General features: G+C 43.5%; 2 protein-coding genes across 2 annotated transcripts in view; one reads left to right on the forward strand and one right to left on the reverse strand.

Annotated features, from left to right (window-relative positions):
• The window catches only part of LOC138656967 (uncharacterized), an 86,535-nt gene that overhangs the window by 55,953 nt on the left and 14,298 nt on the right, over positions 1-16,284 (reverse strand). The gene's annotated exons all lie outside the window — the stretch shown is intronic.
• FRG1 (FSHD region gene 1) overlaps positions 1-16,284 on the forward strand; it is a 30,220-nt gene that overhangs the window by 7,587 nt on the left and 6,349 nt on the right. The window contains exons 3-8 of the mRNA XM_069744375.1: positions 801-868; positions 8,615-8,737; positions 9,897-9,954; positions 10,059-10,173; positions 11,195-11,299; positions 12,642-12,733. Coding sequence (XP_069600476.1) covers positions 801-868; positions 8,615-8,737; positions 9,897-9,954; positions 10,059-10,173; positions 11,195-11,299; positions 12,642-12,733 — 561 coding nt within the window. The remainder of the gene's footprint in view (positions 1-800; positions 869-8,614; positions 8,738-9,896; positions 9,955-10,058; positions 10,174-11,194; positions 11,300-12,641; positions 12,734-16,284) is intronic.

Here is a 16,284-nt window from a genome sequence, read left to right on the forward strand (position 1 = left end):
TTTTTCATTATACCTTGTGTATGTTTTTGTTGAGGTACAAGCTGTCTAGGTAAAGGTATTGCTTGTTGCTTGCGAGCAGGGACCTCACTCCTAATGTCACTGTTTAAATTGTCTTAACTCGTACCGAATTTATTGTCTGTACATGTCCCCGCTTAATTGTAAAGTGCTGCAGAATATGTTGGTGCTATATAAATAAAAATGATTATTATTATTAGTCTGTGTAACATGTGCGTGTAAATAGCTTGAGGGGGTGATGAGCTGCTGCCAGATTCTCTTTAAAGGGACTCTGTCATGTCAAGAACCACAGATGCAATGTAGCACTTAAGTATGTTATCTGTGTACATGTGGAGGGGCCTGTCTATCAACTCGAGCGAGGTGGGAAAAAGCCATCCGAGAGCCAACCTGGACTAGTCAGGCCTCTCCCTATAGTCCCCAGCCGGCTCTGCAAACTGTTTTCTCTGACATACCTGGTTATTGTCACTGGTTGCACCTACTTGCAGGGCTCTGATCATGTTGCCTATGGTTTGGGCAGCATGAATCTAGTGACCGATTCCCTTTAATATGTGTCAGTCACGAAAGTAACCAGTCTGCTGCCGCTATGGAGAAAAGCCTTTCACCTGTCTCATACCAACTAGACCGGCTTTCTGACGTTAGTCACTGGCCTTACCATAGCCACACATCCAGCTTTCCCCACATGGATACACACTGGGTTATGCGGACATTTTATCCAGCAGTTACGGCCATATTACCGTGCCGTGCAGCAGTACTCAAGGGGATAATGAAATAATCATTTCTTTCAGCAACAAAAAGAATAAAGGTAATAAAAGGAAAAGAGACGATTGTAAAGAAGAAGCCCCGGATATTGTCGGTAAGTGAAGTGATTATAACCCGTATCATAAGGGACGAGGTGACATCTCCGCTCCCTCCTCCTCGTCATCTGCTGCAATGGATGGAGGCTGCCAAACAGACTATGGATATTTATTGATGGCAGCATGCAATAGAGCCGGTGCGCCCTGCCTTTCAGATCACCTTTTCTCGTCTTTAACGTGGCGGCAAAAATGTATTCTGACCATAAAGTCGTACAAATTGTGCAACTCCTGTTTTTATGTACTGCAAAGTCAAAGTGACTGTCCTATGTATATGACGCTGTGGATAATTATCAAGGTATGAAGTGCATAGTATGTCAGTGTGAATGTCTGCATAAAACTAGTTTACATATGTTACATCTGTCACTATACTGTAGACATATAACAGGAAGCATCAAATAAGTAAAAAAAAAAAAAGCCGTCTGGAGAGTCCTTACTTCACTGAAATCTGGCCCTTGACCCAAGTGTTTAAACAGCTCATTTTAGCAATCCATTTGTGTGTCTAGATGACAAACTTGAAAAGCGTACCTGTAGTAATACAACTAATAATTCTTGCAGGATTTGGCAAAATAATTATTTTTAACCCCTTTCTGGCATTGGACGTACTATTCCATCCATGTGACGTGGGCCTTACTTTCCATGGACGAAATAGAACGTCATATGCGATCGGCCACGCTCAAGGGGGGAGCGCGGCTGGGTGTCAGCTGATTATCACAGCTGACAACCGGGACTAAGTGCCAGGAGCGGTCACAGACTGCTCCCGACACTTTAACCCCCGAAACACTGCTATCAAACAAGATCGCAGCGTTCTGATGGCATAGAGAAGCATCGCGCACGGAGGGGGCTCCCTGCGTGCTTCCCTGAGACCCTCAGAACAACCCAATGTGATTGTTTTGTTCTGAGGTTCTCCCTACCTGCAGACCCCCAGATCCAAGATGGCCGCGAGGTCCTTCCGGGTCCTGCAGGGAGGTGGCTTGTCAGTGCCTGCTGAGAGCAGGCACAGGCAAGCCTCCTTCACTGCCTGTCAGATTGCTGATCTGACACAGTGCTGTGCAAAGTGTCAGATCAGCGATCTGACTCTACGCAGTGATGTCCCAGCCTGGGACAATGTAAAAAAGTAAATAAAAAATATTATACTGTGTAAAAATATATTTTTTTTAATTTCTAAATAAAGAAAAAAACAAAAAATATTGTTCCAATAAATACATTTCTTTATGTAAATAAAAAAACAAACAATAAAAGTACACATATTTAGTATCGCCGCGTCCACAACGACCCGACCTATAAAACTGTCTCACTAGTTAACCCCTTCAGTGAACACCGTAAAAAAATAAAACAAAAAATGAGGCAAAAAACAACGCTTTATTATCATACCGCAGAACAAAAAGTGGAATAACACGCGATCAAAAAGATGGATATAAATAAACATGGTACCACTGAAAACGTCATCTTGTCCCGCAAAAAACGATCCACCAAACAGTGTCATCAGCGAAAAAATAAAGTTAATAGCCCTCAGAATAAAGCGATGCAAAAACAATTATTTTTTATGTAAAATAGTTTTTATTGTATAAAAGCGCCAAAACATAAAAAAATGATGTAAATGAGAAGTATAGCAACTAGAAGTGGAGTTGGAGGGAGGAATATTTAGGATGGCTTTCTTAGGACTGCCAGGATGCAGATAGCCTCGACAAGCAGTATCTATACAATGTTGCCAAGCAATGGTTATGGGAGGGCAAAAGACCTCACACGATGGGTTAATGACATACAGAGCATCAGTCAGACATCTTAGATGCCACTTTGATGCAACGGAAGGTCGTCCCCTCCAGTAGTTACGCAGACATGTCTCTGTTACTCCTTCATAGAGCTTATATTACCCCATACATTAAGCCTAGAATGTCTCCAGCGGGCGCATTTATCTGTTCCAAATGCGGGGCAGGAAACACACACATATATCATCATATGTGGGGTTGCCCCAGGGTGCAAAAATGATGGCAGTCTATTCACGCTGAATTGCAGAGTCTTAGTGGAATTTTGTTTCCACTGACGCCGCAATGGGCAATATTTAATATTTTAGATAATACTCCTCACAAATTCCCAAAACACATTAAGGCCATATTGATAATATGGGCCTCAGCTACCAGAAAAAGTATTTTGCAACACTGGCTAAATCATTGCCACCACCTAAATCTCTCATACACTCCAAAATAATGTTTATCTTTCGGATGGACACCGTGATCAATAAAGAAAAATTAACTTAGACGTTTTTAAGCACGTGGTCATTGTTCATCCCATCACTACCTCAAGACACCAGGGACACTCAGGATACAATTTGAAAACACTCAGTGGTATCTTCTTCAGAAAATCAGAGGATATAATCCTATACCTTGAGCTTATTGATCGCTAATCAAATGCTGAGATGTTTAAGGGGTTTGTATGTTGGGGAGGGGGGTTTGGAAGGTAAAGGGAGGTGGGGACATTTATGAGAATTATGCCTGTCAAATAAGCTTGTTACTTTAAGCCTTGTATGACTTTCTTTTATTGTAATGCTCTTTAAATCAATAAAATATGTTGGAAAAATGATATAAATGAGGTATGGCTGTGATCGTACTAATCCAAAGAATAAAACTGCTTTATCAATTTTGTCACACGCGGAACGGTATAAACGCGCGCCCCACCCCCCCCCCAAGAAATTCATGAATTCCTGGCATTTGTTCATTCTGCCTCCCAAAAATTGTAATAAAAAGCGATCAAAAAGTCACGTGCCCGAAAATGGTACCAATAAAAATGTCAACTTGTCCTGCAAAAAAAACAAGACCTCAAATGACTCTGTGGGCCGAAACAGAGAAAAATTATAGCTCTCAAAATGTGGTGATGCAAAAACTAAATTTTATAGTAAAAAGCATATTGTAGTGTGTGACAGCTGCCAAACATAAAAACCCGCGTTAGATAGTAAATACCCCCCCTCACTTTTTTCACCCCCTTAGTTAAGGAAAAATAATAAAATAAAAAAATGTATTTCAATTTTCCCGTTGGGGCTAAAGTTAGGGTTTGGATTACGTTTACGGTTGGGATTAGGGTTAGGGGTGTGTCAGGGTTAGGGGTGTGGTTAGGGTTATGGTTGGGATTAGGGTTAGGGGTGTGTTAGGGTTGGGGCTAAAATGAGGGTTGGGGTTTGGATTACGTTTACGGTTGGGATTAGGGTTAGGGGTGTGGTTAGGGGTATGATTAGGGTTAGGGGTGTGTTTGGGTTAGGGGTGTGGTTAGGGTTGGGATTAGGGTTAGGGGTGTGTTTAAGTTAGGGTTGGGGGGTTTCCACTGTTTAGGCACATCAGTGGCTCTGCAAACGCAACGTGACGCCCGGAGACCAGTCTGCATTCCAAAAGCCACTACTTCCCTTCCGAGCCCCAAACTGTGCCTAAACAGTAGTTTTCTCCCACATATGGGGTGTCAGCGTACTCAGGACAAATTGCACAGCATCTTTTGGGGTCCAGTTTCTCCTGTTACCCTTGGGAAAATAAAAAATTGGGGGCGAAAAGATCATTTTTATGAAAATATGATTTTTTATTTTTATGACTCTACATTATAAACTTCTGTGAAGCACTTAGGGGTTTAAAGTGCTCACCACACATCTAGATAAGTTCCTTAGGGGGTTTACTTTCCGAAATGGTGTCACTTTTGGGAGGGTTCCAATGTTTAGGTACATCAGGGGCTCTCCAAACGCGACATGGCGTCCCATCTCACTTCCAGCCAATTTTGCATTGAAAAGTCAAATGGCGCTCCTTCCCTTCCGAGCTCTGCCGTGCGCCCAAACAGTGGTTTACCCCCACATATGGGATATCAGCGTACTCAGGACAAATTGCACAACAACTTTTGGGGTCCAGTTTCTCCTGTTACCCTTGGGAAAATAAAACATTGGATCTGAAGTATGGTACATTTTTTGTGAAAAAAGTTACGGTAAATGTTCATATATATATATATTTTTTTTTAAACATTCCAAAAATTCCTGTGAGACACCTGAACGGTTAATAAACTTCTTGAATGTGGTTTTGAGCACCTTGAGAGGTGAAGTTTTTAGTATGGTGTCACTTTTGGGCATTTTCTATCATATAGACCCTTCAGAGTGACTTCAAATGTGATGTGGTCCCTAAAAAAAAAAATAGCGTTGTTAAAATGAGAAATCGCTGGTCAACTTTTAACCCTTATAGCTTCCTAACAAAAAAAAATAGTTAAAATTGTGCTGATGTAAAGTAGACATGTGGGAAATGTTACTTATTGAGCATTTTATGTGACATATCTCTGTGATTTAAGGGCATGAAGATTCAAAGTTGGAAAGTTGCAAAATGTTCAAAATTTTCGCAAAATTTCAATTTTTTTCACAAACGCAAGTCATATCATAGAAATTTTACCACTAACGTGAAGTGCAATATGTCATGAGAAAACCATGTCAGAATCACCGGGATCCATGGAAGTGTTCCAGAGTTATTACCTCCTAAAGGGACAGTGGTCACAATTGTAAAAATTGGCCTGATCATTTAACATGCAAACCACCCTTGGGGGTTAAGGGGTTAAGTATATATTAGTTTATTCTGCATCTTAACAGGACCACAGTCCATCTGCCATCCATGCAGTGGTCGTCACATAACCTTATTAGAAGTATTTTCCAAGGAAAATATTAGACCGCGTTCACACGTTATTTGGTCAGTATTTTTACCTCAGTATTTGTAAGCTAAATTGGCAGCCTGATAAATCCCCAGCCAACAGAAAGCCCTCCCCCCTGGCAGTATATATTAGCCTCTACATACACATAATAGACAGGTCATGTGACTGACAGCTGCCGTATTTCTTATATGGTACATTTGTTGCTCTTGTAGTTTGTCTGCTTATTAATCAGATTTTTATTTTTGAAGGATAATACCAGACTTGTAACATAGTAACATAGTAACATAGTTAGTAAGGCCGAAAAAAGACATGTGTCCATCCAGTTCAGCCTATATTCCATCATAATAAATTCCCAGATCTACGTCCTTCTACAGAACCTAATTGTATGATACAATATTGTTCTGCTCCAGGAAGACATCCAGGCCTCTCTTGAACCCCTCGACTGAGTTCGCCATCACCACCTCCTCAGGCAAGCAATTCCAGATTCTCACTGCCCTAACAGTAAAGAATCCTCTTCTATGTTGGTGGAAAAACCTTCTCTCCTCCAGACGCAAAGAATGCCCCCTTGTGCCCGTCACCTTCCTTGGTATAAACAGATCCTCAGCGAGATATTTGTATTGTCCCCTTATATACTTATACATGGTTATTAGATCGCCCCTCAGTCGTCTTTTTTCTAGACTAAATAATCCTAATTTCGCTAATCTATCTGGGTATTGTAGTTCTCCCATCCCCTTTATTAATTTTGTTGCCCTCCTTTGTACTCTCTCTAGTTCCATTATATCCTTCCTGAGCACCGGTGCCCAAAACTTGTGTGTGTTTTAGGGCGAGTTTCATGTGTCAAGTTGTGTGTGTTGAGTTGCGTGTGGTGACATGCATGTAGCGGCTTTTGTGAGATGAGTTTTGTGTGGCGACATGCGTGTAGCAACTTTTTGTGTGTCGAGTTGCATGTGACAGGTTAGTGTAGCAAGTTGTGTGCAGCAAGTTTTGCGCGTGGCGAGTTTTATGTGTGGTGCGTTTTGAGTATGTGCAAGTTTTGTGTGAGGCAACTTTTGCATGTGTTGCAACTTTTGTGCATGTGGCAATTTTTCCGCGTGTGCAAGTTTTGCGTGTGGCGAGTTTTCCATGAGGTGAGTTTTGCACGTGTGGCGAGTTTTGCGCGTGGCGAGTTTTGAGCGGCGACTTTTGTGTTTCGACTTTTATGTGGCGAGGTTGGTGTATGTGGTGAAATGTGTGCTGAGGGTGGTATATGTGTTCAAGCACGTGGTAGTGTGTGGCGCATTTTGTGTGTGTGTTCATATCCCTGTGTGTGGTGAGTATCCCATGTCGGGGCCCCACCTTAGCAACTGTATGGTAAATACTCCTTGGCGCCATCGCTCTCACTCTTTAAGTCCCCCTTGTTCACATCTGGTAGCTGTCAATTTGCCTCTAACACTTTTCCTTTCACTTTTTCTCCATTACGTAGATAGGGGCAAAATTGTTTGGTGAATTGGAACGCGCGGGGTTAAAATTTCGCCTCACAACATAGCCTATGACGCTCTCGGGGTCCAGACATGTGACTGTACAAAATTTTGTGGCTGTAGCTGCGACGGTGCAGATGCCAATCCCGGACATACATACATACACACATTCAGCTGTATATATTAGATATATATATATATATGTTTGTTTTTTGCTAAAATACAAAGGAAATGTGTCATCTTTAACTTTATGCCTTTTAGAGATCTTCTCATTTTCAACTTTCAGAATAACTGAAATGTTTACCGGGGTGCCCAAACTTTTACATAATACTGTATAAATAGCGACTAAATGCTTATGGGTTCAAGTCTCTCTATGGGGACTGAAAATAAGTTTTTGGAAAAAAAATTGTTTCTTATTTTAGTTTCAAATAGTTAAAAATTTATCATGAGTTATAAAAATTTACATTTTGAAAGATTGGATAAACGTGTTAAGCAAAAGGAAATAAAACATTTTAAAAAATTATGTTTTTCTGCACACTATCACCAATCCTGAGGAAGTCTTCTAGTCTGAAGGTAGCTTACCCCGGGACCTTGCGGTGGTGGTGGAGTGGGATCACAGGATGCTGACGGCGGAAGAAGCCGTGCGATGCTGCGGGCCCAGTGAGGCAGAGCGGAATGCATTGCTTACCCAGCAGCCATTTTATTAGAAATGTGGGCTGCATGCACAGAATGGGATTTGGGCTTTGCCAAGATCTGAATCTACACAAGTGCTGCCGGAGGCACTTGCACAGAATGAGATCTAGGCCGGACCGAGATACCAGTCTGTGCATGCACCATCTCTGGCGGCCCACGGCTTCAGGAACATGGCCGCTGGGAAAGCAACACACTCTGCTCTGCTTCACCGCCGACACCAGGCCCGCAGCATCGCACCGCTGGTGCACCCACTGCTCCCACCCAGGGCCTGCAGTATTTTTCCATTTCTGTCGCTGCTCGCTTTCTGAGGAAGAGACCGTGCCTCCTGTGACCCCACTCCAGCACCGCCATTCCCCCAGGTAAGATGCCTTAAATTCATACTATAAAACGGACCCATCTTATAAAAAACCTTTTTTTTTTTTTTTTTTTCCCTATGGTCTTCCACAAAATTTGGGGTGCGTCCAAAAAAATATAGTAAGTTATCCATAATGATGTCAACAAAAACACTTGCCATACAGTTTTTATTTCTCAATTTGTTTTTCACCACATAAATATGTATAATATATGAAATACACATCTGATGATCCAAGTGGTGTAGAAAATATTGTTGCCAGGTCATTTTTACCACACAGTGAGATATAAATGAAAAAATAGAAATAAACATTGGTGGAAGTGTTTTTTGCCATTTAGTGGCACTTGTAATGCACCCATTGTACAAACCAGGTCACGGTAAAATGAACAGTGTCATTCAAAACTGCATCTCATCTAACAACAAACCTGCCCTCAGTCAGCACCGGTAGCTCAAAAAGATGGACGTTGTGACTCTGGAATTGGAAAAAAGATATAGGGGGCAAATAAATATTATGCTTATTGGTGGCTTTTATTTTGTGCATATTTTATTTTTTGTGATATTTTAGATTCTAATTCTGCTTATTTTAGGAAATTGGTGGGCGGTCAAATCTTTGGGTGACATTTCAGGGACTGTAGCTATAGAAATGGACAAAGGCGCCTACATCCATGCTCTGGACACTGGTCTTTTTACCATTGGAGCCCCCCACAAAGGTGAGTGTTTAGAGCACCTTGGTATTACACCATTTCGCCGCCCTATGTCTTGCACAATGCCTACAGGCCGTATTTACTGGGCTCGTGGGCTCTATAAAAAAATATATATACTGGTCGTATTGTAACCAAAGTCAAAAGAAATGAGAGGAGTTTTGTTTTACAGGCCAATCCTTTTTTATAGCCAAGTGGACCTCATGCAGTCCTTTCATACAATCCTGTACAAGGGACGGTAGACATGATACAGAGTGTATCGCTGCTGTCCATTTACTAGAGTTGTAAAAGCGATATTTACTACTCTGACAACCCCTTGTCAATCCCTATGTTTCCCCTCAGTAAAATAATGACACCTATTCACCTCCGCTGCCGGCGCCATCCCAGCAGTGTGAACAATGGCTTTCTCGAGGATTGCTTGACATGTCACACAATCCCTGCGGCCAATCAGTGGAGGTGTTTTTATTTTACGGGACGGAAACATTAGGGATTGATTAGAGGTTGTTGTAGTATTAGACAACTCCTTTAAGCGAATAATGTCCCTCATTCTTGTAAACTCAGCTTGCCTGCTGCCGTCCGTATGGCCATATGCAATTGTAAACCCCTTTAACTCCTTCTCCTATCACATGTCTGGTGGGAGTTCATGGAATGGGTTCAGGAGCCGAGCCTGATGCTGGCTGTGTTATACAGCTGCCTCCAGCCTGTAACTGCAGTGATCGGAGAGATTTCAGAGCCCGGCAGGTTAGTCCCTTAGATAATGCTGTTCCCGGTGACTGTTGCTGTCTAGTTTGCTTATGACATAACAGGAAGTCTCCAGTCTGTTTCCATACTCCTGCCAGATTATGGGCTCTCCAGACAGATCTGTACCATCATACTATATCATTATAGCATAGAAGGATACTTTACATGTTAATATATTAGGGAACCGCATAAACAACCATCTTGTAATATCCTTGTATCCCAGGATCATTTACATGCAGTGATAAACCAGTACCCTGCATGTTGGCCGCAGCTACATGTCACTGTAATCCAGCCGCTATCTGGCGATGGGCCGTCAGGGACTCCGCCGGGAATGTGATGAGCTGCATACATTTCTTTCCTTTTATCACTTCTGCATTATACAGTCATTATTTTTGAACTTAACAAATGTTAATCTCTTCCCTTCCAGAAGACGAAGGTCCGGCTCCCCCGGAGCAGTTCACAGCCATAAAGCTATCAGACTCCAGGTACTAACCATTTATAATGATGGCATCCTACTGCCATGTATACAAACTGTTATTGAGGCGCATTTCATGTATTTTCTGATAATAACATCTCATTTCTGTTGAAGGATTGCGCTGAAGTCTGGATACGGGAAGTACTTGGGAATAAACTCGGACGGCCTGGTCATGGGGCGCTCAGATGCGATCGGTGCTAGGGAGCAGTGGGAGCCCGTGTTTCAAGATGTAACTTCTGATTCCTGCTTTATCTCTGCAGTGATTATTATCAGTCATGTTGTTTTTAGGTCCAGATCTCTGGGCTGATTCATTTCATATGTGTTTTCTGGGATCGGCACTCGTCTTGTGATCCCAACCCTAATAGAGACCCCAGTGACGTCCCTGATAGTAGACGTATTACAGGGAATCACTAAAAGGACAATACAATACAGAAGTGTGGCGGTGTATTGTACTAGCACAAAAAACAAAACATAAAAACTAGGGGGGGAATGGTTTAACCAGGACGTTTCCTCCTGTTCCTGAATAGTTACACTTTCATGTTTTTTTGTACATACAGCTCGAAGAGTTGTAAGAAATTTTCTGATTTGGATAATCAAATAACTATTGCATGTTTTTTTTTTTTTCACGATATGTATGGTCAAATCTTTATTTATTTTATGTCCTTTTATATTTATTTTACCACTACCAAAACAGCGTTCAGAGCAGTTTTTACTTTTTCAGCTTTTCATACTAGACCTTTCTTAAATCATGTATAATCATGGCCGAAAGTATTGGAACAATTTTAGTTCTCAAGTCCTCAGACCGTTTTCTTCTCCTCTTTCTGGTCTCCATGCTTAGTGTAGCACACACAGACACACAATGCAAAGATTGGGTCACTTTCTTCCCTTTTTATCTGGTTTCAGGTGTGATTTTTCATATTGCCCACACCTGTTACTTGTCACAGGTGAGTTTGAGCGAGCATCACATGCTTGAAACAAATTTGTTTAACCACAATTTTGGAAAGATGACCATTTTTGGGGTTTTGTGTGAAATTATGTCCAATTTGCCATTTTCTCTGTCTTTTTGGTGTTGTTCCATTACACATGAAGGAAATAAACGTGTATAACAAAACGTGTAATTGCAATAATCACAGTAATTGCCATTTTCTGGTATAATTTTTTGAGGGTGCCAACACTTTCGGCCATGACACTATTGTACTGCAAATACAGCTGGATTTAACTTATACACAGGGTTATCTGATTACTTTCAGGGAAAAATGGCCTTACTGGCATCGAACAGCTGTTTTGTTGGCTGCAATGAAGAAGGAGACTTGGTAGCACACAGTAAGACAGCAGGTGACGGGGAGATGATAAAGGTACATGGTCTATAAAATACATGTATTTTAGGAATTGAGGAATATAAATAAATGTGCTCGTTGGCTAACTATAAAACCTTTCAATCAAATTTTAGACTTTATTCTAGCATGCAACTTTTTTTTCTGTTTTAGAGAAACTTGTGAGATGGTGACTAATGGGGACTTAAATGAGGACCTTTCACCAGTTTTAAACTGTTGACATCATGAAATAGTGGCTGCAGGACTGAATAACACATCATTGTGGGTTTTTATTTTTCTTTGTTAGGATATATTCACTAGTAAAGTTTATGGTGCCTAACATGCTAATTCCCACTGTAGAGGAGTGTTTTTTTCACTGGGGAAATGTACTTATTTCCCTGCATAATGTTGCCCAATCATAAGCAGGAGGCGTCTTGCAGAAAAAAAAGAAAATTACCCTGGAGAATGCCAGGATAAGCTTACTCTGTGTGCTATGGGTCTAAGGGGTAACGTTTCTCATTGTGGAGAGGGACATGGTAAGCCTGGCATGTCAGAGTAAGGAGACTTAGAAGCCTTGCTTGCTCTCTTGCCAATTCAGAGATCTCTAGTGCCAAGTATTGGAAGCAGTCGACTCTAACGAACCTTGCATTATGACTTGCGATAATAGCCAAACCGGAATCTCAATTTGCAGTGTTTCGGGGTGTTGCCCCTCATCAGTGTTAAGTATGAGATCTGATTGGGCTAGGTGACAGGCTCTGGACTGGGGTCTAAGGCTAGGGTCACATTGCGTTAGCGCAATCCGCTAGCGCTAAACGGATTGCACTAACGCAATGTTTTTTATGGGGCCGCGTTCGGGGTCGCGGTAACGTCCCCGCTCTCGCAGATCCCCGATCTGCGAGAGCGGGGAGCGGACTGCGGGCGCGCCTCGGACGCTGCAAGCAGCGTCCGCTGTGCGCCAGGAATCTCCGGCGCGTCGCTAGCGCATGCCGAACATGGCACGCGCTAGTGTAGCGCGTTCCCATTAGCGTGAATGGGCGCGTTAACGGCCGCGTTGCACGGCGTTAATTTCGCCGTGCAACGCTGTCCGTTTAACGCGGTCCCATAACGCAATGGGAACCCAGCCTAAGGGGCAACATTTCTTTTTGTGGGCAGTGACAAGCCAAGCCTGCATGTCAGAGTGAGGAGACTTATAAGCCATGCATGTATGTGTGCTATGGAAAGACTAATGCATCTACCCATTCAGACATTGTGGCCGTTGGACCAAAAATAGCTGTGTGCTCCTGATCTAAGCTCAGCCTTTATATGTGAGAACTAAAGCTATCACATGCAGATAATACCCCGGAGCGATGCTATTGTACCTCAGCATTTTCTACCTTTATTGCAGATTCGATGTTGTACAGAAAGAGAATTAAAGAGAGAAGACGACTTAGCAGATGAAGATCGGGGCAATGTTAAACAGTGTGAAGTGAATTACGTGTGAGTAGTCGGATGCCTGTGCTTGTTACACGTGTGCTCCAGACACCGGTCCCACTCCAGTTACTGTGAATCAGATCATTCCTTTTTGCTTCTGGAGGCTGAAGAGCAGTGTCTGTCTGTCCGTCAGGCCAGAATTGCAGTAGGACCACCTACTGGACCCTTGAGCAGCACATGCTTCTTTATAACTTGTTTGCTGTAAGGGACACTTCCTTACCTGTTACCATCCTGTATAAAGTGATGGCAGCTGTATATGTGCTGACTAGTTCCCTTTATAACACACAGCACTGTATTGCACCACTACGGTGGAGCAGAAGTAGGCAGGCACAGGATCTCAGCCCCTGGAGTAAGCAGAATGTTTTCAGCCATTCGCAACAAATGGTTGGAAGTTCGAAATAGTGAGGATCTGAAGCACAGAGTATAATAAAAAGTTACAGAACTTTTCTTTTATGAATGTTAAAATAATTGATCCAGACATTGTTGGCGATTATCGATCACCCAGCGATGCCCTGCAGGTGTCGTGAGCCAAAAACAAGTGCTATTTATGGCGGTCTGTGATCGGTCCATGGACTGTCCTGCAAGGCTGCTGCATTGAGTTGCTGAAGCATCTCTAGTCATGTAGCTGATGCAAGGTTATCCGATCGCTGCTGAAAATGGGTTTCATTCTGATAATTGCTACCTTGAGAAAATTTGGAAAAAGTTTTATATACGGTATGTAAAAAGATGTTACCTAGCAGCCGTGCTGCTCTTGTTAGTTGGACAAGGCATCTGTTATACCTACTGCAGTTTCTGTCTTTGAAGAAACACTTGCATCAAGTGCAGTAAAAGCCCCTTCAGACGCCTTAAACAAATGGCAGCTTGTGCTACGAGAGAACCTGCAGGGTACATTGCCTTGTCAGTAATGTCACACTGAGTGTGCTGCCTATTTATGATCATTATCTGGAGGATTATAGCTGAATGTATCCTCTGGGAATATACAAAAAAGGTTGCACTATATTGTGCCAAAGCATGTCTAATATGAAATACATGAAATATGAATAGCAAAAATGGCTTTTGAACATTAAGAAAATATTTGAGAGACGCTTTGCACAGAATTTGATCAAGTAGTGTGAGCCCATCAACCATCTTCAAGGTGGTCTCATTAAACTGATGGGTCCCTGACCTCCTGTCACCATGTGGTTTTTAATTACATCTAATCACACTTGGTTCCGGCCAACCCATATGTAGGCTTTTCTGACAGAGGTGTCCACATTCACCCATGCATACAGACATTGGCCTTCGGTAAGTGTTCACATTTGGACAGGTAGGTCAGGGACCCATCAGTTTAATGAGACCACCTTGACGATGGTTGATAGGCTCACTCTATTTGATCAAATTCTGTGCAAAGCGTCTCTCAAATATTTTCCTAATGTTCAAAAGCCATTTGTGCTATTCATATTCCATGTATTTCATATTAGACATGCTTTGGCACGATAGAGTGCAACCTTTTTTGTATATCCTCTGGGAAGTCGTAATATAAAGATTATGCTTCCACATAATTTCCTTGCATATTTGATGGTGTGTATCTGTGTTATTATGCTGTAGACAAAATAGAAATCAGATTTGTGAGTGCCAGGCGACTGTTATAGGCACAATTGCTTAGTCTTATAGTAAAGACGTTTTAGTCGTAACTCCAAATAATCTTCAATTTTTATGTAATTTAAAGTCTGTAATCTTAAAGTGGTGACAGCTCTCCATAGTGACACCCCCACCCCCTCTCCTCATCTCAGGGGTCGGCCATAGTGACACCCTCCCTCCTCGGGGGTCAGCCATAGTGATACCCTCCCTCCTCGGGGGTCAGCCATAGTGATACCCTCACTCCTTGGAGGTCAGCCACAGTGATACCCTCCCTCTCCTCGGGGATCAGCCACAATGATACCCTCCCTCTTCGGGGGTCAGCCATAGTGATACCCTCCCTCCTCGGAGGTCAGCCACAGTGATACCTTCCCTCTTCTCGGGGGTCGGCCACAGTGATCCCGCCCCCTCTCCTTGGGGGTCGGACACAGTGATGCCCTCCCTCCTCGGAGGTCAGACACATTGATACCCTCCCTCTCCTCGGGGGGTCGGCCACAGTGATACCCTCTCCTCGGGGGGTCAACTACAGTGATACCCTCCCCCCTCTCCTCGGGGGTTGACCACAGTGATCCTGCCCCCTCCGGGGGTCGGACACAGTGATACCCTCCATCCTCGGAGGTCGGTTACAGTCATACCCTCCCTCGGGGGTCGGCCACAGTGATACCCTCTCCTCGGGCGTTGGCCACAGTGATACCCTCTCCTCGGGGGATCAACCACAGTGACACCCTCCCTCCTCTTCTCGGGGGTTGACCACAGTGATCCCGTCCCCTCCCCTCGGGGGTCGACCACAGTGATACCTTCTCCCGGGGGTCGGCCACAGTGATCCCGCCCCCCCTCCTCGGGGGTCGGCCACAGTGATCCTTTCCCCCTAGCGCCTTGGTTGTCCCACAGGGTACCCTCTCCCTTAGGGTGTCTGCCATAGGGGGACCCCTCCCTCACTATATAGCAAAAAAAAAAAAATTACGGTAGATGCCATCCCAGTATCTGAGAGTAAGAGACGGCCTCCATTTCCCAGTACTGGAATGTTTTGTATTCAGGTACTTTTTTTTTCATGACTTGGAAGAGGCCCTAAAAAGGACAGAGAGGTGACAATGGCTCAATTTATAAAGGTGTTTTCTGACATAACACACCTTCTAATGTTACAAAAAATTTTGCTCTACTTACACAACATGAATTTTTGGCATTTTTACACCAATCCCAGCCATCCCTTTACCAACCTGGCAAAGCTGGGACGTGGCGAAGCCGGCCCATCTAATTCATCAAGATTTACGTCATTTTAGTGTAACTGTCCCAAGCTGGAGCAATATTTGTTGCGCACGCCAGTGGTAAGATGCATCTAATTTATTAAGTGACGTACACCACTTAATGAATTGGGCGCACTTTACTCCAGCTGTGCTGTCCACTGAGACTGAATACAAAATGCCAGTCTTAAAGGGAACCTGTCACCCCCAAAATCGAAGGTGAGCTAAGCCTACTGGCATCAGGGGCTTATCTACAGCATTCTGTAATACTGTAGATAAGCCCCTGATGTATCCTGAAAGATGAGAAAAAGAGGTTAGATTATACTCACCCAAGGGCGGTCCCGGTTCTGGTCCGACGGGCGTTATGGTCCGGGGCCTCCCATCTTCTTATGAAGACGTCCTCCTCTTCTCTTCACGCAACGGCTTTAGCGCAGGCGTACTTTGTTTGCCCTGTTGAGGGCAGAGCAAAGTACTGCAGTGCGCAGGTGCCGGGAAAGGTCAGAGAGGTCTGATGCCTGCGCATTGCAGTACTTTGCTCTGCCCTCAACAGGACAAACAAAGTACGCCTGCGCTGAAGCCGCTGCATGAAAAGAAGAAGAGGACGTCATCGTAAGAAGATGGGAGGCCCTGGACCGGACCACAACGCCCATCGGACCAGAACCGGACTGGGACCGCCCCTGGGTGAGTATAATCTAACCT

The sequence above is a fragment of the Ranitomeya imitator genome, chromosome 1 (assembly GCF_032444005.1).
Source record: "Ranitomeya imitator isolate aRanImi1 chromosome 1, aRanImi1.pri, whole genome shotgun sequence".
Taxonomy (NCBI): domain Eukaryota; kingdom Metazoa; phylum Chordata; class Amphibia; order Anura; family Dendrobatidae; genus Ranitomeya; species Ranitomeya imitator.